We start from the raw sequence: 26,273 nt of genomic DNA on the forward strand, positions 1-26,273 counted from the left end.
CTCAGAGCGGTTCACAGAATAAAATCAAATATAAAACCCATTCCATCATCAAATGTGTTTAATTAACTCTAAACCCCTCCCTCCCTTTTCTGATCCAACCCACGTCATTTTGGGATTTTCAGCAAAGAGAAGGACACAGCAAAAGACAGAAATGAAGCCCATCACATATTTATTTTAGGAAGAAGTCAGTAGGAGAACTGATTTGCTGACATGCTCAGAACAGAGAAGGGGAAGGTGGTCTAAGCAGCGATATAGGAGGCTGGACTTGGGTTTTCTCAAGTTCACTTTGTTCAATGCAGAGGGCAAAGCATTTGCAATAAAAAAAAGGTACTTAAAGATGTAAATTAACACGTACAATGAGATACGGAACTGGATCCGTTTCGGAACCACAGTCTGGAAATCAACAAGGTGGTTTTTCAAAGTTTCTGGTAGGGTAGTAGATGGCTGTTTGCACGAACAGAAACCCCCAAACAGTGCATACATAAGCTCCAACAGTTCCCAAGAAGAAATAGGGACACCCCACCCACCATCCTGCTGCCGCTCGCACCCTCCTGCCACCACTCGCTTGGCTGCCACCTTACCAGCACATGTGTGTGTGCTCCTGCCAATGTCTGCCACCATTCATCGCTGCTCATCCTTCTGCTGGTGGGGGCTGCTTGCCTCCCCCCACATGCACAAGGAGGGCCACAGTGCCTTACTTCCAGAAGCAGCACTGTTCTTCAGGAAGCTGTGGCCCTCCTCATTTGCCTGTGGTGGGCAGCAACTGACCAGCAAGCAAAGGTGCAGAACCAAAACACATGTGTCTTTTGGTCCCCCTTGGCTGAAATCCTGGGACATCCCAGGATGGAATCAGAAGCTGGGGAAGTTTCTGCAATTCTGGAATGTCCCAGTAAAGACAGGACAGTTGTGTGTCATGGTGTCTATTGTACCAAGATAAGAAAGGGACACATGTCAACTTCAGAGCGAGAAATGTCCCTATTTTCATCTGAGGAACGTTGGAGGGTATGGTTTAAAGTGGTATGATCCTTATTTAAATGCATAGTGCCGACAGGGCCTAAGACTCTGTTCAGTGTGAAGGGGCCAAAACTTTGGGAAAGGGGGGAGAGAGGGAGAAAGAGAGAGAGGGAGGGAGAAATTCCAGCAAAGCAGCCATGGTGCTGCTGAGGTTCAGGGTAGCTTTTCCTAGGAAGAGCTCTGCAATTGGTGCCAGTTTCAGCTGCAGGTATCTTCAAGGCTGTCTATGTATTCCATGAGTTCATGGACCCACGGCTGATCCGGGTCAGCACACCTGAATTTACCATGCTTGAGATGAAACCTGTCAGAGAAAGTAGCAAGCACCCACAGTTGGCCACTGAGTATACCCTTTTAATTCTCTATTAGCCCAAGGACCCCACTTTAATTGGGTAGTCCACCTGCCACAATGCAAGGCACCGAGATGGGGCAGAAATTTGTTCTGCTCACACCTGAATGCCCACCTACACAATTCCCACTTCCCAAAACAGTATGCCTGCTGGAACACAGCTTGCTTTCAGGAATTCCTCTGAATTTCCCCATATATTTCTCCCATTAAAGAATGGACACAAAATATCTGTATTAGTGAAAAGGATGTTCCAAACACACACTCTGCGCTGAGGGATTTGCTTGCCAAAAATGCATATATAACTGAATGAAACCACAACGACAAAACCAGTCTCAGCTAATGAAGCTGCCTTTTGATGAGTCAGACCATTGCTCCATCTAGCTCAGTAATGTCTACCTGACTGGCAGGAACTCTCCAGCATTTTCACGCAGGGGTCTTTCCTAGCCCTACTGTAGATGCTGTTGGGGATTGAAGCTGGACCTTCTGTATGCCAAGCAGATGCCCTTACCACTGAGCTAATTCCTGCTCTTCCCTCCGACCCCCTAATTATCTCATTCTCTATTCTGGCTTCTCTGCTGCCTTCCCCTTCCAAGCAAGCAAGCAAGCAAACAAACAAACAAACAAACAAACGGCCCCCAAATGCCTAACCCTTTGTTCACCATGTTTTTTCAACCCCTTCCCTGCAAATTGGCCAACAGCCCTCCTGCCGAAAATTCACTCCACAGAACGCAGGCAGTAAGGCCAGCTGAGGGCATAATCCTCGACTTCACTCTTTGGGATTGGAACTTTAGAGTTGCTTAGGCAGCAGCCGGGAGCGGGAGTCCGCCGACCTGTAAGGGCTGAGAAGAGCAAACATCATGGTTGAGTTACCAGACATATTAGGTCCTGAACAGTGATCACACTGGCAGATCTATTTCATAAGATTTATCTACTAATTGGTTGTAAAAAGAAAACAAACAAGCCCTCAAAGCTCTTTACAAAAAGGGATAAAGCAATAAAACGATCAATTTTAAAAATGAATAACAATTTAATTATTTTAAAAAGTTAAAACAACAACACATTACAAATGGATTTAAAACTTGTATCAAGTTTTGGCTGGGCTTGTCTAAACAAAAATTATTTTTGCAGGCGCCCAAAAGAGTACAGTGAAGGCGCCTGCCTGATATAATCTGATCTGATTCCTGCTCCATCTGACCTCCATCCCCCAGGACCATCAAGCCCATGGAACAAACACGATCAACTCTGGTGTGAGTCCCAAATCTCCTAGAACAATTATCAAGGGAGAGGAGAGGAATCAACTCAAGTGGAGTAGCCAGGAGAAGGAGGAAAGGGATGGCAGCTCCAGAGATCTTCATGCTGCCTGGAGAGGAAGAGGAGATTTCAGGACCTTTCCAGGAGCAACCTGGGCTTCTGTGATGCTCAACACCTAAAGCTCCTCCTGGGGTCCCTTTGCATACCACCCCCAACCCCAGTCTGGTTCCAGACACAGAGTCCCCAAAGGACAAACAGGACACCCACAGGTCCAGGATCAGGAACATTCCTGTGAAATCAATGCTGAGGATGCCCTTGAGGGGGACCCTCTGGGTTGATGAAGACCCCCCAGAGCTATCAGTGGAAGAAGAGAGTCCCCCCACCGCAGTCCTTGGGAATTCTGGCACCAAAAGGTTCAGGTCCAGGCCAAGGAGCAGCAACATACAATAATAGAATTATAGAGTTGGGAGGGATCCCAAGATTCACCGTGTCCAGCCCCTTGCAATGCAAGAACCACAGGATCCCAGAAAGATGGCCACCCAACCTCTGTTTAAGGACCTCCAGTGAAGGAGAGCCCACTGCTTTCTAAGGGAGTCTGTTCCGCCATCAAACATATAAAGGACTGGGCTTGTCTACTACTTTTTAGCTATAGATCTTTCACAATTCTGTCCTGTATATCTGGAGGTCCCCTCGCTTTCCCTCTTACCTGGTATGGGTAATCACCTCCTTCTCCAAGTTCAGTTTTAGGGGTCTGGTGTGCTACAGATTTGTCCCACCTTTCACCATCAAAGTCAGTTATGTTGAGCCTCTGTCTCCTTCCCCAGCCACACCTTCCTCATATAGGTACCATTATCAAAACCAATCAAAATGTCACAGAACAGTAAGCAGGCCTTGGGATTTTCCTCCTACGCTCCCTCTTCAGACTTTGTGGATTCTGCAGAAAGGGACATGTCCAACTCTCTGGCCATTGGACTGAAGCTGTGGGTGTGTTCCTGGTACAAGGAGCCCCAGACCCTTAAGCAATGAGTTTGTTCCCTTGAGGTCAATGAATCTTGCCTGTTACAAAGCAATCTCAGCCTGTTTGTGTACAAGAAATGGGCTGATCGGTCCATTAGACTAGATCATATATTGCTTTTTCTGTGTTGCAGGTGAATGCTCAATGGCCATGTCTTTAACTACAGCACCTCCTGGTGTCTGTTTATAGATTGTCTGCTTTGAGGACTTCAGCTGGAGGGAATAAATTGATCTTCATAGAAAGCAGAAAGCATTTGCTTTTTGAGGTAGAGGCAGGGATCTTGAAACACCCTCCCCTTGAAATTTTGTCTATTTCAAGTGGAGATGAATGGCTTAAATTGCTTTTTAATGCTTAAATTCATGTACTGATGATTTTTCTACTCTCAGTGTGAACTGCTGAGGTTAACTTCCTTGATTTACTTTTCCTGTCTTTCTCGTTCCATTGTTAAATGTGTTCAAGCAATTCTAGGGCCCTGTCGCCTCCCTTTTCTGGCCCATCCCACTTCACTTTGGGATTGCCAGGGAAGAGAAGGATTCAGCAAGAGACAGAGATGAAGCTCATCACATATTTATTTTTGGAAGAAGCCAGCATGAGAACTGAGGACCCTCTGATGTGTAAATTAACACACCAAAGAAGTATGGAACTGGATCCATCCTGCGGCCACATATTGGAAATCAACAAGGTCATACCCTCTGACATTTTGTGACAAAAATTTGGGGCACCAGAGCACTCCCAAACCACCACCCCATCTCCATTGCTCACCCCTCCCCTATATTTCCATTGCTGTTTTTGGGCTCCTGCTCACAAGACGGTGCATCTCCAGATGCAGCACGGTTTGTAGCATCCTCTGGAAAGTCACTGCAGCCCATGCCATGCTAGGAGACTCCATGCAGCCTAGAGCAACCTCTGGGAAGATGGAGCCTGTGCTGCATCTGGAAAATCAGGGCATCCCAGATTGGGATCAGAAACCAGGGCAGCTTCTGTCCATTTGGGATGTCCCGGTTAAATCAGGACCCTTGAGGGGTATTCAAGGTGATTTGTAAAAGCTGCTGGTAAGTAGATGGTGCTTTGCATGAACAGAAACTCCAAAACATTATATATTGTAGCAAGGTAGGAAAGGCACACTTGCCAACTTCAGAGGCCACTTCCCGGGAGGGTCTTTCATAGAAGCCAGGCTGGCTGCTCTCACTTTGCTGCCCTGATGGCCTTAGAGTCTCAGAGTTAAATGAAGCACCAGGTTTTAAAAATCTCTGCTCTCTGCCTTCAAGAAGAGCTAGTGGAAATGTCAACTGAGCATCCTGTAACCCTGCTTAGACTGTTAGAATTCCTGCTCCATGTTTGCAGTCATGGGATTTTTGTCTATCACATGACGGTGTATGTTTTGACTCCATAGAGTGGGAAGTGACGGAGACAGGATGTTTGTGTTACAGTGTTCTGTGAAGTGGGACTATTGTCCTTTGTTCTTTTTCTCTTTGCTATCTGATACTAGAGAGAGAGGAAGCCATGTTGTAGTGCTCTCTGTGTGTTTTATATGTAAATAAAGTAGATTAGCCAAAATGCTGAGTTGCTGAGGTCTGTTACGCAAGCTGGGAAGACTCTGCGGTTCCCTAAGTGTGCTGGTGTCTGTTGGCATCAGTCGCTGTGATGTTTGGGCAGAAGAAAGCTTTTGAAGCTCCCGAACAATCGACCAGGAAGGAGGGAACATGCCAGTCGGGCATGTGTCTCTGCCAGGGTCCTACTCGAGTGTAGGCTGAGCTCCTGACATAGACTACCTGCTCTTTCTTTTCTATAAAGACATCTTTTCTATAAACACAAGCCAGCATTCCTGCTGGCTTCTTCCAAATATAAATATGTGATGGGCTTTATTTCAGTCTCTGCCTTTATCTCTTTCCCCCTTTTGGACTTTAGGGTGCGAGGCAGGGGGCAGGCCAGTCCTCGAAGCAGGAGGGAGATATATTGGCAGTTCTGGTTCAAGGTGAAGCTTTAGCTAAAAGGCTAAAGAAGAACATCCATGCTTTGTCTGGTTGGCACAAGACACAAGCCAGCTCTTTCAGAGAGACAAAGAGTGTACTATATTGTTCTGGTCGCCTCACCTCAGAAAGGAGTTGGAAAGTTTCAGAAAAGGACAGCCTGATAGAAGTTTATAAAATCACGCACAGCATGGGGAAAGTGGATCGATAAAAGTTTTCCTCCCTTTCTCCTGACTCCAGAACTCATGAACGTCCAATGAATGTTGGAAGATTCAGGACAGCTAAAATGACTACTTCACACAGCTCATAGTTAAATTATGGAACGTGTTTCCACAGGAAGCAGTGATGGCCATCAATTTAAATGGCTTTAAAAGAGGATTAGAGAAATTCACGGAGGAGGAGAGGGCTATCGATGGCTACCAGCAATGATAATGATCATTATTTATATGCCGCCCATCAGACTGGGTTGCCCCAGCCACTCTGGAAGCTCAAAACAAAAAATAGTAAAAGTACAACACAACATCATGCTCTAAAAACTATACTCAGCCTCCCTAGTTGGAGAAAGCAATGCTTCTGAAAACCAGTTGCTGCAAGTCATGTGTGTGTGTGTGGGAGGGGGAGGAGTGCTCATGTGCTTGAACCCTGCTTCCTGGTTTCCCATAACAGGCAATTGGTTGGCCACTGTGAGAAGAGGAGGCTGGACTAGATGAGCCGCTGGCGTGATCCAGCAGGCGCCTCTTACAGTATGTGGTTATGTTTTAGAGAGAAATCCACTGGGGCCAACTGGGCGGTGGCAGTGGGGTAGGAAGCGGTGATGTGGCCTTAAGAAGTACCTCCTTGGGTACTGAAGCTCAACCAACCACACTCTTTTTGGACAGGTTAGCCAGGGAGCAAGGCCAATCACATACCCTTCAACATTCCTCCGATGAAAATAGGGGCATTTCTTGCTCCCCGCCATTTCTTGCTGACCCTCCTCGACTCACCATTTTTTGGTCTTTCCCTGCAGAGGATTTCCTATCTGAAGAAGGGCGAGTGCCACCAACATTATGCAAAGGTGACACAGCACACCCACCCTCCACTGTCCTGAAAAAAATCCCTATTTTATTTTATTTTATTATTTTAATATATATATATATATATATATATATATATATATATATATATATACACACACACACACACACATATATATATATATTGTAGATTTACAAAAAAGAAAAATACACAGCCATAAATAAATTTTAGAAAGGGGCAAGACATGCGCTCCACTCTGCTCCGCTCCCCCTTTCTTCCCACCCAGGGCAGCCCTGCCCTCTGCCTGCTCCTCAGAGCTCATGGGTCATATGGGGCTGGGCCTCAGTGGCAGTGGCCTCTCCTCCAACTTGCCCACTTTCCAGCAGCTGCTTCGAGCTGCCCAAGGGAGTGGAAACAGGGATGTTCCATGATTAAATCAGAAGCTGGTATGGCTTTCATAATTCTGGGACTTTCCCTGGAAAATTGGGACAGTTGGAAGGTATCTAATCCAAATGTCACAAAATAATGAGTAAGGTTTAGAATTCTGCTCCTACACTCCCTCTGAAGACTGCCAAGTGGATCCTGCAGAAAGTGACACGTCCGACTCTCTGCCTGCTGGACCATAGCTTTGGGGGTGTACTGGCCCTCAGAAAATGACTTTGTTCCCTTGAGATCAAGTTGGCTGACCAGGAGAAGCTGGGGGCCACTCCAGACACAGGATTTGTTATTTTTAGTTTTGACAGTGCTAATCAGCCAGGACAGAACGTTCTTCCAACAACCTTTTGTCTACTTGATGCTGGCTGGTTTCCTACAGGCATCCGGTTGTCTTATGTTCTTATGGTGTTGTCCATTCAAAAGCCTTCATGGCTTGGAACCCAGGGACCTGTAGAACTCCCTGCTCCCAAATCAGCCTACTCAGATCTTAAGTTCCTCCATCACCATCAGAGATCAGGGATACAACAAAGGGGTTCTCTACATTGTTTTCTTTCATCATGCAAGACACACCATTTTAACATGCAATTTTAGTATGTAAAATTATTTTTAAATCGCAGGGTTTTAAAATATCTGAAACAGGCATGTAAATGTTTTTTAAATCTTTGTGATTTGTAAAACAAGCAGATCTTTTATATTCTTCATTGTAAGCAGCTCCGGGTTTTTTTCTGTCAAGTCTCTAAGCTTCTAGTTAGGTTAATGATTAACTGTTGATGTTCTCTGCTCTTACAAGTGAGTGATTAGCCTTAGATCACATGATTAAGGTACAGTATTGAATTGCAAATTGCCATTTTGAAGGGAGCTGTGTTTAGTGGGGGTTTTTTGTTCCAAGACACAGTGGGAGAAATACTGTATGTGGAAATGAGTCTCTCTGGAAGAGAATAAAGCTCCAGGCTAATGGATACTGTACGAAGAGAGACTTTTGATTCTAGGCCTGTTTGGAGTTGTATTTCTAAGATGATGCTGAGCCTATGCTTGGACAACCATATGTCTTATGGAACTCTTTGGATGTATTATTGATTTCTTGTTGTATCTGTTTTGAAGAGGTTCTGGTTAGTAAAGCTTTGAATCATATTTATGGGTCTGGACAATTTTTATTTCAAAATGAGTCAGTTTTTTAATGCATCCAGTTGCTTCAAGCTGTGCAATATTAATAACTGCAACATTACCCTCCTGGTCTGGGATTGACCTGCCTCTCCCCTCCCACCCTTTCCCAGTCCAACCCACCTCATTGTGGGGTTACCAGAGAGGAAAAAGACTCAGAGAGACACAAAGCAGCTTGCATCTTTATTTTTGGAAGCCAACAGGAAAACTGATCTGCAAGCATACTCAGAGCAGAGGAAGGGCAGGTAGTCGAAGCAGGTATACAATATGAAGCAGTTATATGTTCACAAGCTCTTTTTCATCAATGTAGAAGCGAAAATGTTTTCTGGGTAGACCTGGTAGTTAGCGTGTAAATCACATGCACTAAGGGGTATGGAACTAGATTTGTCCTGCACTACATGATGGTCTTTCGAAACTGCTTATAAATACACAATTTTTTTTCATGAACAGAAGCTCTGAAACAACGTCAATTGTACCAGGCAAGTACACTTAACTAAGAAAAGGGCATTTGACAAGTTCAGAGATCACTGCTGGCTGCTCTCAAATCACTCCCTTGATAGCCACAGAGACCATTGGATGAAGACTCTGTTCAGCCATTAAGGAGTCATAATTTTTTTTGAAGGTGGAGAGAGATAGGCAGAAAGGAAGTTCACCAAAACAGCAAAGAAGTTGTTGAGGTTCAGGGGTTCCTTTTCCTTCTGAGGAGTCTGTAGTTGCCAGGAAAAGGACGTTCATACAACTTATCCACATGTGCCACAAGATCCTGCACCCATTCATCATCTGGATTAGCACAGCCGAACTTACCATTCTTGAAATTGAATCTGTAAGGGGGGAAAGCAGGCATTTACAATGTGCTACAGAGAGGACCAGATTTTGAATGGTGTCATTGCATTTGGTGCCAAGCTTTCATTTTTCAAATGTCCTGCCATTGTAGGGAGGTGGCGGGGGAGGGGGGGAGGGAGAGAAATTAATTTGCTCCCCAACTTAATGTGTACTTATCAAATTCACACTTCCAAATCCAATGCAAGATGTGGCTTGCCTCCAAAATTTCATGTTCCTCTGAATTTTGCCATTCAGTTTTTCAGCAAATTGGACCATGCAGGGATGTACTCATTGGGAAAAATCAGGTGCAAAAATACTTCCTGTTGTGGGGAAGCAGCTTGCAGAAATGCATGTAGATTATAAGACCTTCATTTAAATTGGGCAAACTGAACATAAGACTGTAAAACCAGGCAAATGTGAAATGGAGAGTTTCATCCACCCCTAGCTGGGCATTGTAGCAGATCCCATGGGAACACAAGAACATCAGAAGAGACTTGCTGGATCAGGCCAATGCCCCATCTAGTCCAGCTTCCTGCTCTCACAGTGGCCAACCAGATCCCTCTGAGAAACCAGCAAGGAGAATGTGAGCAGCAGCCCCCTCTCCCCTCCTGTGATTTCCAGCAACTGGTATTCAGAGGCATTGCTGCCTCTGACTGTAGGGGCAGCCCTTAGCCATCATGGCTACCAGCCATTGCTCCATGAATTTGTCTAATCCACTTTGAAAGCCATCCAGGCTGGTGGCCATCACTGCCACCTGGGGGAATGAGTTCCATATTTTGACTTTCTGCTATGCTAAGAAGTCCTTTATTTGATCTGCCCTGAGTCTTCCAACATCCAATTTCAGGGAATGTGCACAATTTCTAGTATTATGATAGAGGAAGGAAAGCATTTTTTCTTTCCACTTTCATCATGACGGTCATAATTTTTCAAACTTCCATCATGTTACCTCTTACCTTTACTAAAACTCCTGAATGTTTTTCAAAGTGGAGTCACTTTCTGCTGCAAGGTGACAACTTCTTCCTATCTCTCTTCCCCCAACCTCAGAACTGGCCTCCAAAGGCTTAAGCGTCCCATCAGCTCTCTTCACCCACAGTGTTGAAACATCCTTAACCAAGTGTTCTCTCAGCTTTGACCCAGCACCAGAAACTTACACTATAGCGGCTTTGAAAAGACTCAATATGGAGGCCAAATGGCCGAAATATTGGGAAATATTGGAACAAGGAGACAAATTGAAATTGCAGAGTTTTGAGAAATTAAAAGATAAAGTGCGAGACTGGCTTCATTATTATCAGATAATGGAGGCTTATAAATTGGATAGGAAAATTGGCTTTCAGGTGGAAAAATCAAAATTGGAAACAGAATTGTTAGATCCTAAAACTAAGAATTTGTCAAGGATGTATAATTTGCTGTTGAAATGGAACACTCAGGATGAAATGGTGAAATTGGTTATGATTAAATGGGCACAAGATGTTGGACATAACATTATGTTTGCTGACTGGGAGCAGTTATGGACCACAGGTATGAAATTTACAGCATGTAATGCCTTAAGAGAGAATATTATGAAAATGATATATAGGTGGTACATGACCCCAGTCAAGCTTGCAAAAATTTATCATTTGCCCGATAATAAATGTTGGAAATGTAAAGAAACTGAAGGAACATTCTTTCACCTTTGGTGGACGTGCCCAAGGATTAAGGCTTTCTGGGAAATGATCTATAATGAATTGAAAAAAGTATTTAAGTATATCTTTCTGAAGAAACCAGAGGCCTTTCTCCTGGGCATGGTCGGCCAATTGGTGCCAAAAAAGGACAGAACATTTTTTATGTATGCAACAACAGCAGCAAGAATACTCACTGTGAAGTATTGGAAGACACAAGATCTACCCACTCTGGAAGAATGGCAGATAAAGGTGATAGACTATATGGGACTAGCAGAAATGACTGGCAGAATCCGAGACCAGGGAAAAGAGTCGGCGGAAGAAGACTGGAAGAAATTTAAAGACTATCTACAGAAACATTGTAAAATTAACGAATGTTAGAATGATGTTGGACAGAAATTAAGCGGTTCCCAGCTGTAATGTAAAGGTTGAGAAATAAATTATAATAGGTTATAATAAGTTATAATAAGTTATAATAAGGATTTGCTGAGCTAATAATTTGAATTGGAATACAAAAAGGGGAGGTGTGAGGAGGTCTGGGAAATAAGTTAAAAGAAAATAAGTAATGGAAATTTTATCTGTTTTTAATTGTTTTTAGTTTTGTATTTTTTGTACTTTTGTTATTTTTTGTTATTTTTTGTTTTTGTACTATTTTTGAAATGCTAATAAATATTCTTTTAAAAAAAAAGAAACTTACACTATAGCATCTCTCTTGCATGGATAGGTGAGGTACGAATAGTCCTTTATCTGGTGCTTTGGGAATGGTTTCTTGGCATATGTGGCGCAGCAGGAATTTTTGGATACCACAGCTGTTGAAAGCAGGAGAAGGCAGGCACTGTTATTGATGGACTGCTTTTGTTGGATACTTAATAGCTCTTGCTTGGGGAGGTGAGTTGCATTGGTCATCTTGAAGCATCACTGGACACTCCCCACCCCTTGCCTCTGCACGGAGGACTTTAAGCTGAACAAGCTGGAAAGGGGAGCCTCAAGCCTTTAGTTGGAATGATGACTCCACTCCCCCCGCTAAGCCTCTTTATCTCCCTCCCCGCAGACTTCCCCTGGCAAAATAATCATACATTTTACAGTTTATAGACTCCCACTGGTCCTGCAGTGCTTCCTCACTGACAGTGGACAGAGGTGGATGTAGGGGAGCATGGTCTCAGTGGGCATGGAGCCTTGGGTGGGGGGGGACTGCTGAGAATGCCACAATTATGATTTACAATGGAGCATGAGAGGCAAGGGGGTGCAGAATTTTGGCGTTGCGCAGGGTGCTGCTGAAATCTGAGACTCCGGTGTCTGCCACTGCAGTGGAGCAGACTTCCTTGGAAGGTGTAGGAGTCTGCTTTGCTGGAGGCTTTTGAACTCAGGCCACCTGTCAGGGATTCTTGAGCTGCTATTGCTGCACTGAAGGGGGTTGGAGAAGATGGCACCTGAGGTCCCATCCAATTCTATGATCCTATGCTGAAAAGCAGGGGAGGGGAGCCTCAAGTTGTGGGTCGGAATGCAGAGCGCCCTCCATGGGCCTTGCCTCTCCTTAGTCCTCCTCTGCCCCTGCTTTGAGTGGTTGTGCCTGGCTGGAAAGCACCCTTGCTGTGGAATGGGAGAGAGAATTGAGAGCTGGGCTAAAACCACAGCACCTCTCCCTTTTTCCCCTGCTTGGAATTCATGGGTTATATCAGTTGCTCTGCCCCACTTTTGCGGGCAGTTACATTGCTGGTGGTTCAAATCCCCGCAATGGGGTGAGCTCCCGTTGCTCGGTCCCTGCTCCTGCCAACCTAGCAGTTCAAAAGCATGTCAAAGTGCAAGTAGATAAATAGGTACCACTCTGGCAGGAAGGTAAACGGTGTTTCCGTGCACTGCTCTGGTTCGCCAGAAGCGGCTTAGTCATGCTGGCCACATGACCCAGAAGCTGTATGCCAGCTCCCTCGGCCAATAAAGCGAGATGAGCACCGCAACCACAGAGTCGGTCACGACTCGACCTAACAGTCAGGGGTCCCTTTATCTTTACCTTTACATTTGGTGCCACTGGGCATGAGGCCCCAGGAAGTTGGCCAACAAGGGAAGCCCCTCGCATCTGAAAGTGGTCTCCCATCTCGCCTTAAAAGTTCTCAGTGCCAATCCTCCAGTGGAACCCAGGGGCAGGACCCATGGGAATGGAGCAGGGGTGGGTCTGAGTCAGACGGGAAGAGCCCGTCTTGGGGTTCCTCATTTCAGAGCACCCCTAAGTCCATCAGGGCCCCGGGAGTGGCATGACACCCTTCAGTGGGAGTCCCAACTCTGGTAAGACAACTACCAGGGGAGAGGAAAGGATTGGACTCACATGGAATAGCCACAAGAAGGAGGAAGAGGAGGGCAGCCCCAGAGGTCTTCATGCTGCCTGGAGAGGAAGAACAGATTTAAGGACCATCCCTGGGACTCTCAGCTTCCATGATGCTAACCTACTAAAGCTTCTTCAGCTCTCTTCCCAGCCCCAAAATGGTACCAGATACAGAGTCCTCAGAGGACAAAGAGGACACCCCACAGGTTGAGGCCACCGAGAAGCAGGCAGGGTCCCCTGAAACCTGGGGATGTCCTTGTTGCAATGAGCTCCTGGCTCTCAGGAAATGTGTTTGCTCCCCTGAGTCAAAAGTGGCTGATCTGGAGAAGCTGAGGACCCCTTCGGACTGGGGGTTTCTTGCTGGTGCCTTCCTTGGTCTGTTCTTGACACAAGAATAGCCCAGCCAAAGCAGGATTTATCCTGCTTGATTAGTTTTTTCTGCAATGCTTCCCCAATGCTAACATGTTATTGCTATCTGTGCTGGGAGCGGGGAGAGAGAGAAGGGATTTTTCGGTGGCACATTATTCTTTTCAGTCCTTCTGGCTCCTGTTCAGTGTAAGATCTTTGGGCTCAACTACCCCCAGAGACTGTGAAGCTCTTCTCATTCACTGGGAGGTCACAAAGAGTCCTCTATTCCTCCCAGAGGAAGTTCAAGGCTCTTCTCGTCACAAGGTAACCCCACATAGAAAGGCTTGAGTTTGTTTGCCTCTCTTTAGTTCCAGACCTTCCACAGTTCTGTCCTGTATTCATGGGGTTCCCTTCACTTTCCATCTTACCTTGCAGTCTCCTCTTCTTCCAAGGTGAATTTGTGGATCTGCTATGCTAGAGATTCCTCCTACCTTTCTCCTTCGAGTCAGTTGCTCTCAGTGCTGCACGGATCTCCCGTCTGCCTCCACAGCTGAACCTTCTTCTTGTAGATGGGGAGGGAGGAGAAGGACATGCACACACCTCAGCCCACATCTCTTCCCAACCCTCTTGGATGCTGGATATTTGTCTTCCTTGGCTACTGGGCTTGCAAAAGGGGATTGGACAACTGGGTCCAGGAGGTGAGTGAGAAGAAGGCTGGTCCCTGTTGCCTTGAAGGAAGCAGTGAAACCCTGAAGATTGCAATAACTACTGGTCAAACATGTTCTTTTAGGGAAAGGTACTGAAAGGATGTGGGTGGCGCTGTGGTCTAAACCAGTGTTCCCCAACCTTGGGCCTCCAGCTGTTTTTGGACTACAACTCCCATCATCCCTCGCAAGCAAGACCAGTGGTCAAGGATGATGGGAATTGTAGTCCAAAAACAGCTGGAGGCCCAAGGTTGGGGAACACTGGCTAAACCACTGAGCCTTGGGCTTGCCGATTGGAAGTTTGGTGGTTCGAATCCCCATGACAGGGTGAGCTCCTGTTGCTCGGCCCCAGCTCCTGCCAACCTAGCAGTTCAAAAGCACATCAAAGTGCAAGTAGATAAATAGGTACCGCTCTGGCGGGAAGGTAAATGGTGTTTCCATGCGTTGCTCTGGTTTCACCAGAAGTGGCTTAGTCATGCTGGCCACATGACTTGGAAAAACTGCCTGCAGACAAACGTCAGCTCCCTCAGCCAGTAAAGTGAGATGAGCACCACAACACCAGAGTCGTTCGCGACTGGACTTAACTGTCAGGGGTCCTTTACCTTTTTTTAATGAAAGGAGTGGGTAGTTATACAATCCTCAAAAAACAGTGTAGTGAGGAATGCAAGGGAAGCTTTTGATGTTTCCTAAAATGGACCTCCAAACCCACACTTCACCAAGATCAATCAAAATGTCACAGAACAGTAAGCAAGCCTTGGATGTCCCTCCAACGTTCTCTCTTTAGGCTTCATAGCTCCTGCAGAAAGTGCCACATATGACTCTCTGGCTGCTGGACTGCAGCTGGGGGGGGGGCGTGTCCTTGGTACAAGGAGCTCCTTGCCCTCAGTGAAGCTGACTCCTGGTGAAGCTGAGAGAGGCAGCACAGTGTTTTAGATGTCTGCTTGGTACAAGGAAATCCTGGCTCTTGGGAAATGGGTTTGTTCCTTTGCTGACCAGGTTGCTGACCTGGAGAGGCCGAGGGCTTCTCAGGACTCATTTCCTATTGCACATCACCTGCAACTTCAGTTAAATATTCATTTTTGTGAGACAGGGTGCGTGAGCAGGCTGCTACCAGTGAGAGACAGGGTGGGATTTGTGTTTAAGACCATTTGGCTGTTCAGTCTGTTGAACGTTCTGTTTGCGTGAGGAGGAACGGTGGAGACCGCCAGTCGAAGAGCATTCCAGGGGGATGGGTGCAGAAGAGAATGAGGTATTGGACTGGTGGTTTGAAACAGGTCACACCCCAGAAGAAGAGGAAAGGAGTTGGGAAATAATGGGTGAGGAAGAACAGGAGCAAGGTAGCAGTGAACAGAGGCAGGAGTCGTATGTGTTTGAATCCGTGTAGCAGCCAAGTGACGCTGTGGGTTAAAGCCTCAGCGCCTAGGACTTGCCGATCGAAAGGTTGGCGGTTTGAATCCCTGCGGCGGGGTGCGCTCCCGCTGCTCGGTCCCAGCGCCTGCCAACCTAGCAGTTCGAAAGCACCTCCGGGTGCAAGTAGATAAATAGGGACCGCTTACCAGCGGGAAGGTAAACGGCGTTTCCGTGTGCGGCTCTGGCTCTGGCTCTGGCTCTGGCTCTGGCCAGAGCAGCGATGTCACGCTGGCCACGTGACCCGGAAGTGTCTCCGGACAGCGCTGGCCCCTGGCCTCTTAAGTGAGATGGGCGCACAACCCCAGAGTCTGTCAAGACTGGCCCGTACGGGCAGGGGTACCTTTACCTTTAACTTACCTAGCAGCCAAGTGAAACACTGTCTCTGGAAAGTTTGTCAGAGCCTCCCCTTCCCTGAGAACTAGACATGCTCTGCATGTCTCAGAACAGAAAGCCCAGAGGAGGTTTGCCCTTAGCAGCCACCGTAGGCAGCAGGAGGAGTCTGGTCGCTAGGAAGTGGTGGTGGAACGACACTCCAAGCAACGTCGGCTTGAGCGTGAGGGTGTTTCCCCCGTGTCTTCTTGTGTGGAAAAATAAAAAAACAGAAATGCTCTTTCTCTGCATCTCTGATTTCCTGGGTAGATAACCAGGAACTGTCAACAGCATCCTCACATAGGGTGGCTGTGATTGGGGGGTTAGGGGGCAGACCCGCTGGGTGCCCTCCACATGTGTGTCACGAATGACATGTGTGTGATGTCACACGGCAGGAGGAGGCCCGACGGGGCCAACCACACCCTCTGAAAGGCACAGTGGGGCCTGCTGCAGCTACAACATGCTCCTCATGAAAATCCGGCAGCATTTTAGTACGAATTTCTTCTACTTATATACTTATTTGCATGCAATTTTGCAAAGCTATTTCTCCTTAAATGATGCATTTTCATCAGGCTCCAACAGAATGAGTGGATGAGACCAGTAGTGGATCCGGTGGTCATTAAGGTAGTATCTGCACATGCTTTAGAGGGAAATGAAAGACAGATGGGGCTCATTAACCTGGGAAGGCAGCTCATCTAGTAGAAGAAAAACTCTGACCCTAAACCCCCACTGCCTTGAGGGACATCTTTGGGAGAAGAAAAGGCTAAGGAGTAAACCCTACACAAATCCAGAGTTGAGTCCCTAAGATGGCTGGATGGTGCCTAGTACATCTCTTTCCAGCAATTCCTGCAGCCATATTGCTGCAAACATATTGCTCTGCTTTCCTTTGGACCACATTGGCGGGGCAAAAAGGGGGGGCTTGTCATCTGGGCAGCCCAGGACCGCCATATATACTGCCCAGGCTTGCACCCTCAGGGCTGCTCATGCACTCCATTGTCTCTCAAGACAGATGGATGCCAACAAACAACATGAACTACATTTACAGTGGTACCTCAGGTTAAGTACTTAATTCATTCCGGAGGTCCGTACTTAACCTGAAACTGTTCTTAACCTGAGGTACCACTTTAGCTAATGGGGCCTCCCGCTGCCGCTGTGCCACTGGAGCTCGATGTAACCTGAAGCATATGTAACCTGAGGTACCACTGTACTATTATGTGCATTTTTATGCACAATTTACCCCAGGATATTTGCTTGCTTGCAAGTTGCTTGCCCTGGGCAAGATAAAGCCACTGACAAATTATCTCTCTTTCTCTATATCTCTATCTCTATACTGCAGATTATGTGGCTTCTCATGAGCACCCATGGCAAAAGGGAAGAGCAAAATAAGAAGGGCATTCCGGTTCTCCTTTTCCCACCCTCCTCCTGCCCTGGCTTTCGAGGAACCTTTCCTGACCCAAGCCCGGGTGAAGTGAAACTGCTTTGTTATGGTGGTGTCTTTGATTTCCTCTGGGGATATATCACATGCATTGCAGGGGGTTGGACCAGAAGACCTTTGGGGTCTCTTCCAAATCCACAATTCTATGATTCAGAATTGTTCTTGGATCTTCTTGTGCTTGGATGTTCCTTGTTGATTTCTCATGATGGGCATCTGGCTGGCCAGGGTATGAGCAGGATGCTGGACTAGATGGGGCACCAGATCCATCAGGCTCTTCTCATGTTCTTCCTGAAACTGCCTTGTGCCCTTGGTCTTCTTCAAAGCAAAATGTGCCTGCTTCTCAGACGCACCCAGGGCAAAAGGGAAGAGAAAACTGAAAAGGGCCTACCCGCTTCTCCTTTTTCCACTCTTCTCCTTCCTTGGCTTTTGAGGACCATTGTCTGCTTCTGCAGGGCCAGGAACCAAAGCCACTTCAAGAGAAACTGCTTTGTCATGGCGGCGTCTTAGATTTCCTCTGGGGATATATTTAGCCACATGACACAAACCAGTGCTTGAAATAGTATTCCCTTGAGACTTCCCCCTCTGGGCTGAGAGATCCATTCTGTGTCCCGTGATGGCCCTCTTGCCTAGGCCTGGCTCAGCTGGGCAGCATAGCCACTGATCGGAGCCCCTCCTCCTGCTCTTCTCCCATCTGCCCCAGGCAAAATGGGTTTGGGATACAGGCAAGTGCCATTCAAGGTAAACAAGTGTAAAATGATGCAGGTTGGAGCAAAAAACCAAATTTATTTCACATTATGCTCATGGATTGTGAACTGGAGGTGAAGGACTAGAAGGGAGACCTCGGGGTCAGAGGACATGGCTTAATGGCGACGTTGATCCAGAGCACAGCAGCTGTGGAAAAGGTAAAACCCATGCTAGGCATCACTGGCAAAGGAATTGAGAATAAAACTGCAGATAGCATGCCATTATACCAATACAGTGGTACCTCGGGTTACATACGCTTCAGGTTACAGACTCTGCTAACCCAGAAATAGTACCTCGGGTTAAGAACTTTGCTTCAGGATGAGAAGAGAAATCGCACAGCAGCAGCGGGAGGCCCCATTAGCTAAAGTAGTGCTTCAGGTTAAGAACAGTTTCAGGTTAAGAACGGACCTCCGGAACGAATTAAGTACCTAACCCGAGGTATCACTGTATATGGTGTGACCACAGTTGGAATACTGTGAGCAGTTCTGGTCGCCTCACCTAAAAAAGGATATTGTGGAATTGGAAAAAGGCACCCAAAGTGATCAAGGGGGTGGAGGGGCTCCCTTATTTGCAGAGTTCTGGTCTTTTTAGTTTAGAGAAAAGGCGTGTAAGAGGCAGAATGATAGAAGCTTATAAACCGAAGCAGGGCATAGAGAGAGTGGATAGAGGGAAACTGCCCTTCCTCTCTCATAAGACTAGAACTGGTTGACATCCAGTGATGTCAGGATCCAATGATGTTTTGCAGGAGGCAGTTGTGGCCCCCAACTTGTATGTCTTTAAAAGAGGATAAGACCAATTCATGGAGGATAAGGCTATGAATGGCTACTAGCCATAGTGGTTGTCCTCTGCCTCCACAACCGGAGGCAGCAATGCTTCTGAATACCAGTTGCTGGAAACCCAGGAGGGGAGAATGTTCTTGTGCTGAGGTCTTGTGGGTTTCCCATTGGGGCATCTAGTTTGCCACTGTCAGAACATGATGCTGGACCAGATGGACCACTGGTTTGTTCCAGCAGAGCTATTTTGAGGTTGTTGTTTTCTTCAATCGATCACACCTCTTGTAATGAAAACAAGCACTCAGAAGGAAAATGCTTTATGAGAACTGAAGACTGGTGGGCTCAGATGACCCACTGGCCTGATCCTGCTGGCTCTTCTTATGTTGCTATGTTCCTACATGAGTGCAACATCGAGTCTCCCCACTTGTGATTCCCAGCAACTCATATACTGCTTCTGTCTGGGGAGGTGCAAAATAACCCTTGTGACTAGTAGCTATAGCTACCCCACAAAGATTTGTCTAATCCTTGTTAAAGCCATTCAAGTTACAGATAGGTAGCCGTGTTGGTCTGCCATAGTCAAGACAAAATAAAAAAAATTCCTTCCAGTAGCACCTTAAAGACCAACTAAGTTAGTTCTAGGTATGAGCTTTCGTGTGCATGCACACTTCTTCAGATACACTTAAACAGAAGTCACCAGACCCTTCTATATAGTGAGAAGGTGGGGAGGGGTATTACTCAGAAGGGTGGTGGGAATGGGTGATAGGCAGATAGCTGTGATGAGCCTGTTGTCGACTCTAAACAACTGCAATAGGTCTTACAGGAAAAAGCAAGGGGTGAGAAGGTGAAAAATGGCTTTGTCATGTATAATGAGATAAGAATCCAATGTCTTTGTTCAGACCAGGTCTCTCCATGGTTTTAAGTTTGGTAATGAGTTGCAATTCAGCAGGTTCTCTTTCCAGTCTATTTCTGAAATTCCTTTGTAATAGAACAGCTACTTTGAGATCTTGTATAGAATGTCCTGGGAGATTGAAGTGTTCTCCTACTGGTTTCTCTGTCTTGTGATTCCTGATGTTGGATTTATGTCCGTTTATCCTTTGGCGTAAGGTTTGGCCTGTTTGTCCAATATAGAGAGCTGAAGGACACTGTTGGCATTTGATGGCATACACAATGTTAGACGATGAGCAATTAAATAGTCCCGAGATGGTATGTGTGATGTTGTTGGGGCCAGTAATGGTGTTGTCCGGGTGTATGTGGCAGCAAAGTTGGCATCTGGGTTTATTGCAGGCTCTGGTGCCAGTGTCCGTGTTAAGTCTGGTAGTAGTATTATTGTGGGTTAGGAGTTGTTTAAGATTGGGTGGCTGTCTGTAGGCAATGAAAGGTCTTCCTCCCAGAACTTGAGAAAGAGAACTGTCATTGTCCAGGAGAGGTTGTAGATCTCTGATGATGCGTTGTACTGTTTTAACTTGGGAGCTGTATGTGATGACTAGAGGTGTTCTGTTATTTTCTTTTTTGGGTCTGTCTTGCAGCAAGTTCTCTCTGGGTATCGGTCTGGCTCTGTTGATCTGTTGTCTAACTTCATCTGCTGGGTATTTTAGTTCTAAAAAGGTTTGCTGTAGATCTCTTAGGTGAGAATCTCTGTCTGTAGAATTGGAACAGATGCGGCTGTAACGTAGTGCCTGGCTATATACAATGGACTGTTTGGTATGTTTGGGATGGTAGCTAGAGGCATGTAGATATGTTTGTCGGTCAGTTGGTTTACGGTATAAGGTGGTGTCTATGCGCCCATCCTGTATTTTTATAGTAGTGTCCAAAAAATGTATTTCTTGCATAGATTGATTCATTGTTAGGTTGATTGTGGGGTGAAAATCATTGAATTTCTGGTGGAAGGTGTCCAGGGTCTGTTGACCATGTGTCCAGATGATAAAAATATCGTCAATGTATCGCAGGTACAAGAGAGGTTTGAGTGGGTAGGAGTTTAGGAAACGTTGTTCTAAATCTGCCATGAAGATGTTGGCATACTGTGGGGCCATGCGGGTGCCCATTGCTGTGCCGCTGATCTGAAGGAACAGGTCATCACCGAATTTGAAGTTGTTGTGGGTAAGGAAAATTGGCAGAGTTTGGTAGCAAAGTCCGCTGTGGTTTTATCTGAAATGGTGTTCCTTATAGCTTGTAAACCATCGTTGTGTGGGATGTTGGTATACAGAGATTCCACATCCATAGTAGCTAGTATAGTATTGTTAGGAAGATTGTTTAAAGATTGTATTTTCCTCAGAAAATCTGTGGTGTCACGTACATAGCTGGGAGCACTGATGGCATATAGTTTCAGAACAGAGTCCATATAACCGGAGACACCCACTGTAATAGTGCCAATACCTGAAATGATGGGGCGTCCTGGATTTCCTGGTTTGTGTATTTTAGGTAGAAGATAGAAAGTTCCTGGTCGAGGTTCTGTTGGTGTGTTTGTGAGGATCTGTTCTTGGATGTGTGGGGGTAGCTCAAAGGATCCCGGGGGGCGTGGCATCGTCCGAAGCCTATGGAGGCCAGGGCCTAAAGTGTGCCCCCGAACGGTGACCACGGGGGAGTTCCTAGTTGACGTGCATCAGCAGGGCTCCCCCTGCTGGTGTTAACCCTTCCCGGTCTTCAAGCAATCAAGCTGAAGCCAGATAGTGGATAGGACCAATGCCTAAGCCAATACCGCTCTTACCTGTAATCAATAAAGTTGTGGCCAATTTAAGCCCATTAACCTTATTCATTGGTGTCCTGTGTCTTTATTTTCCACCGGGGGGAGGTGGGAACTCGCCACACAAACAGTGTCATCTACTTCAACCCTCTGCCATGCAGGAATCACAGCAAAGTAATAATTTTCATGCACAAACTGTTGTGGCTCTATGATCAATCCTTTTTCTTGAACTCAAAAGCCCCAAGTGATGCACCCTTTCCTTGGTCTCCTTCCTCTGTATCATGGGATGTCCATCCCCAGTGAGGAGCTACGTGTGTAGAAACTGCTCTCCTCATGAAAGGTTCTTCCTGTGAAATGTGCCTCAGCCTCCTTCAATTGCTGCCTCTTTTGATTGTGCCCAGCTTCCCCTTTCTTGTGAACCACAGATGGATTTGCCACCATGATATCATCTCCTCAATTCTGGAAATGGAAAATCTGCATGTTCTCCCCCCTTCTGGTGACTTCAGCCAAAATCCTATATAAGAAGAATCCTGGAGGAGCTTTACAGTAGGTACCAAGCATCAGAGCAGCTGAGAAAGCCGTTTGGACAGTCCTCAAATCTTCATCGCTAGACAACATGAAGATCTCTCTGGTTGCCATCACTGCTCTCCTTGCCATGGCCTTGTTCTCCCTGGCCAAGGCAGCTCCAGGTATTCCTCTCTCCTTTCTGTCTGTTTGATCATCCTAGGAGAGTTGAGAGTCCCTCAGGGGTTTGTGCTGCCTGCTGCTGGGCCTTAATGGGTATGGAGATGCTTCAAAATGAATTGCATTGAGAAAGTCTGTTTAGAACAATGGTCATGCCTGAGAGAATTACATTGTGTTTGGACTTAACAGAGCTTTTAGTGCCTGTTCCTTGGCCTTGATAATCCTGAAGTTGGGCACTTGAGGAAGGTGGAGAGCAGGGGCTGGTAAGAGGAGAAGGGTATGCCTGGGGACCAGATAGATAGTCCTGAGGGGCCACATTCAGACCCCAGGCCTGATGTTCCCCGCTTTTGCTTTCAAATGTAAGGGCTATGGATAGATATGGGGGGGGGGAGGGTAAACCTCAGCTCAAGCAGACGTTCATGTCTCTGGTGATACTTGCTTATTTTTTATTATTTTTATTTTTAATAATAGTTTTTTATTAATTTTCCAATATTACTACAGTTTTGCCAATTATACAGATTCCAATTAATATCATAACAATTCCAATTAATCCCAAATTTATACTATATTATCAAAGTGCGAGTGAAGCCTGTTCCTCCCTTCCCTGGGAGGAATTTCCAAGAATGATTTACCCTCTATCATTCTTGTTTTTCTTCACCTTCGATACCCACAATGTTGTGGGGGCTCCCTCCATTAAGGCAGATAGGAACTGGAAACCCGCCACTTGTTTTTTTTAATGAGTTTTGTAAATAAATGACAATACCTGTTTTTTCCACCTCTTATAGCTGCGCCGGACACATCTCCCTGCTGCAATAAGTATCCCAAGAGCGTATTCCCAAACAATATTGTGAAGAGTTATTTCCGCACCAGCAGCATATGTAATCTGCCTTCTATTGTGTAAGTTTCGGGTTCTGGGCAAAAGCCAAGGGTCCAGTGGGCTAATATTGTCCAAACAGTGGTGGGTGGATGAAGGTGATGAAGAAAAGTTCAAGCATTTGTGAGCCAGTTGAGTGTGAGGGAGAATATGGTAGAGGAGGCAACAGAGAGATGGAGAAAATTATGAGAAGGTCAGGCTGAAATGGATAAATTGTCACCTGGCAGCAGAGATTAGCTACAACTCCCCATTAGTTGTGGAGAAATCTGTCAATTTCTCTCAGTTTTGCATTTATTTATATTTTTTTTAGCCTGAGTGGAAACTTGTAGACATTCTGGAACATGTTTTCCTCAGTCTTTGCATTTTTGCAAGGAATTCTCCCCTAATGAATTGCATTATTATATGTTATTCTCCCTCCCTCTTTCTCTTGTGTGTGTATAATATGCATTGCAATTTCATACTGCAAAATTCAGGGAAGTGCAAATCATGAAGACAAATTACATTATGGTGAGCGTATTGGTTTGGGAAGTGGGGATTTGAGTATCCACTTTAGAAGTATGAGAAGAACCAGTTTCTGCCCCATCTCTACACCCTACCGCAGGCACGGGGTCTCTATTAAGGTTGGGCCTGATGTAGGAGATGAAATGCCCACCTGTTTCTCCCGTCACAAAAGACGTGAGGCCGTCAGGCTAATGGAGAATTAAAAGGACACATTTAGTGGCACATGGTGAATGTCTGTTTCTTTTCATGACAGGTTTATATTCAACAATGGACTATCAAGCTGCGCTGACCCAAATGCCCAGTGGGTCAAGGATCTTATGGAATATCTTGACAAGAACAAATCCACCAGCTGAACCTCCACCACTCCACCTGGTACCAACTGTAGAGCCCTGGCTAGGAAAAGGCACGTCTGAGCCTCAGTGGGCCCTGACATTGACAAGCACTCCTTTATTAGCTACATCATCTTATGTGATAAACTTCACACTGTTTCAGGGAGTTCTGTTCCTGCAAACAACTGTATGTTTCCAAGCAACTTTGCAAAACTGCCATGTCGATCTCAAGCCTGTCACTACATGCCCCTATTTATATGTGTTAATTTATACATTTTAATTTATATATTTCAAATGTATAATTTATATATTTAAAAAACATGTTTTGTTCAAACTCTTGCCTCTCTAAACTGATGACAGAGATATTGAGAAGGTGTAACTTCAGCATTCTGAATTCCTACTGGCTTCCAATAAATAAAGATATAATAATGTGCTTTTTATCTCAGCCTCTTCCTATACCTCTGTTGTCCTCTTGGAATCCCAAAGTTCAAGAGGGTTGTACCAGAAGAATGAGGAAGGGAAGGGCAGGTCAATGCTAAATGGGGAGGGAGGTTTGCAATCTGAGGTTCAAGTTCATGGTTTAACCAAAATGTTTTCAGCATGACATTCAGTACCAGCTGTAGCCCAAATTGCCAGGAATGGTGACAGAAATCCATGGGCAATTCTGAGGAGAGGGGAGCAGAAAGAAAAGAACTATATTATTTTAAAGATTTTTACAAAGATGGGTAACCATTCACCATTAATGAGATGCAAACTCATTTTGGAAATGTTCAGATATCAAGACTATTAGGACAATTAAGGTCCTTTTAAAACAAATTCCCAAACAAATTATGATACAATTAAGGACATATTAAAGATTACAGTGGAAGAAAATATAAAAGTTTTAATGTCATCTTTCTATAAATCTATTATAAAGGTACTGTTTGGTCCTCAGCAAAATTTGAGAAGGTGGTGGGAACTGAATTGTGATTCAGAAATTGAAGAAGAGATTTGGAACAGATTGTAGACAAAACTTTTGTCACAAAAACACCATATAAACCCAAATCGACAATGCCCAGAGAAAGAGCCCTTAAAATTGTGCATGGCTGGTACTTAGCACCTAGACTATATAAAACCAATCAGTTCTCCCATGTCTTGGATAGGACGTCCCACTCTAAGGACATACCAACATATGTAGTGGGAGTGCCCAACAATACAAAAGTTCTGGGAAAATGTATTTAGAGAAATATCTACGATTACTGGGCAGACAGTCTCCATGACCCTAGGACTGGTTCCACCTAACTTGTATAGTCATGATATGAGGCAAATTAGAAACAAAGAACTCACAACACATCTATTAACCACTGCAAGAACAACTATTGCCAGGACATGGAAACATTACAGTTATTAGCTATGGACCAATAGTATAATGCAATTTAGCAAAGAGCATTACTGGAAGAAACTGACACAAAAATTAAAAGTAGCAAGAGGCCAAAAGAAACAATGTTGATGCAGTCTGTTGGGAATGTATTGATTATACAGATAATGAGGCATATGGTAGAACAGTACCCATAGTTTACAGCCCAGTCTAGCATGTGTGAAGTACATATTTTCCCTCTTTCCCTTTCCATTTCCCTCCCCATTCCTATAAGTTCTAATTGTTAGTGATGCAAAATATATTTTTATTTCTGGTCACCAATAGGACCTTCTCTATGGTGGGCTTTCCAAAGAAGGCTCTCTCCCATGTCCCCACCAAGCATGCCTGTGAGGGTGATGAGGTTGAGAAAAGGGCATCCCCTGAAGATCTCAGAGCCCAATGCTGAGTTTCCATGTCCATCCCCACCCCCAGGCCAAAATGGGAGTTCAAGAATTGAAGGAAAATGGAAGCAGAAGGTTCCAAACAGGTGATCAGGGGGATGCTGATCTGTACAAGTGTGAGTTTAGGAGCCATCCGCTGCAATTTAGGATTTTAGAGTGGATGTGATGGGGGGGGGGTAGGAGGTGTCAACTCAGGAATGACAGAGAGTCACAAAGACAGGAGTTTGCTGAACTTATTTAATTCTTTTTAAAACAACAACAAACACACTGAGTTTGCAAACATGTAAAAAAGAAAGAAAAAAAGGTAAAGGTAAAGGGACCCCTGACCGTCAGGTCCAGTCGTGGCCGACTCTGGGGTTGCGGCGCTCATCTCGCTTTATTGGCCGAGGGAGCCGGCGTACAGCTTCCGGGTCATGTGGCCAGCATGACTAAGCCGCTTCTGGTGAACCAGAGCAGCGCATGGAAACACCATTTACCTTCTCGCTGGAACGGTACCTATTTATCTACTTGCACTTTGACGTGCTTTCGAACTGCTAGGTTGGCAGGAGCAGGGACCGAGCAACGGGAGCTCACCCCGTCGTGGGGATTCGAACCGCCGACCTTCTGATCGGCAAGTCCTAGG

General features: G+C 45.7%; 1 protein-coding gene and 1 long non-coding RNA gene across 5 annotated transcripts; one reads left to right on the forward strand and one right to left on the reverse strand.

Annotated features, from left to right (window-relative positions):
• Positions 1–162: 162 nt before the first annotated feature.
• LOC307204050 (monocyte chemotactic protein 1B-like) lies at positions 163–17,781 on the reverse strand. 4 transcript variants are annotated; one of them, XM_079955322.1, is made up of 5 exons: positions 17,658–17,781; positions 13,007–13,063; positions 2,664–2,720; positions 2,079–2,199; positions 163–1,315 (listed from the first exon to the last, which is right to left on the reverse strand). In XM_079955322.1, the coding sequence occupies exons 1-5, from the start codon at positions 17,761–17,763 to the stop codon at positions 1,213–1,215; spliced, it is 444 nt and encodes a 147-aa protein (XP_079811448.1). In that variant the 5' UTR covers positions 17,764–17,781; the 3' UTR covers positions 163–1,212. The 4 variants fall into 4 exon arrangements, 2 of the variants coding, with proteins under 2 accessions (XP_079811448.1, XP_079811449.1); XR_013833493.1 differs by lacking the exons at positions 163–1,315; positions 2,079–2,199; positions 2,664–2,720; positions 17,658–17,781 and adding exons at positions 8,377–9,027; positions 11,384–11,495; positions 13,780–13,942 and having other exon boundaries at positions 13,007–13,059; XR_013833494.1 differs by lacking the exons at positions 163–1,315; positions 2,079–2,199; positions 2,664–2,720; positions 17,658–17,781 and adding exons at positions 8,377–9,027; positions 11,384–11,495; positions 13,780–13,937.
• Positions 17,782–22,039: 4,258 nt separating this feature from the next.
• LOC307203684 lies at positions 22,040–24,098 on the forward strand. Its single transcript, XR_013833333.1, has 3 exons — positions 22,040–22,155; positions 22,936–23,047; positions 23,779–24,098. It is a non-coding gene; the product is annotated as an uncharacterized lncRNA (long non-coding RNA).
• The last annotated feature ends 2,175 nt before the right edge of the window (positions 24,099–26,273 follow it).

The sequence above is a fragment of the Podarcis cretensis genome, assembly GCF_951804945.1.
Source record: "Podarcis cretensis genome assembly, chromosome: 15".
Classification (NCBI taxonomy): domain Eukaryota; kingdom Metazoa; phylum Chordata; class Lepidosauria; order Squamata; family Lacertidae; genus Podarcis; species Podarcis cretensis.

Bases quoted from the DNA above. Each gene is read 5' to 3' on its own strand.
- LOC307204050 (XM_079955322.1), bottom strand. From the start codon at position 17,763: ATGACAAAGCAGTTTCTCTTGAAGTGGCTTTGGTTCCTGGCCCTGCAG. The intron at 13,064-17,657 runs GTAGGCCCTTTT...CTTCCTCTCCAG, and splicing joins AGTGGAAAAAGGAGAAGCGG to GCAGCATGAAGACCTCTGGG. The intron at 2,200-2,663 runs TTGAGTTGATTC...TGCTCTTCTCAG, and splicing joins CCTTCTCCTGGCTACTCCAC to CCCTTACAGGTCGGCGGACT.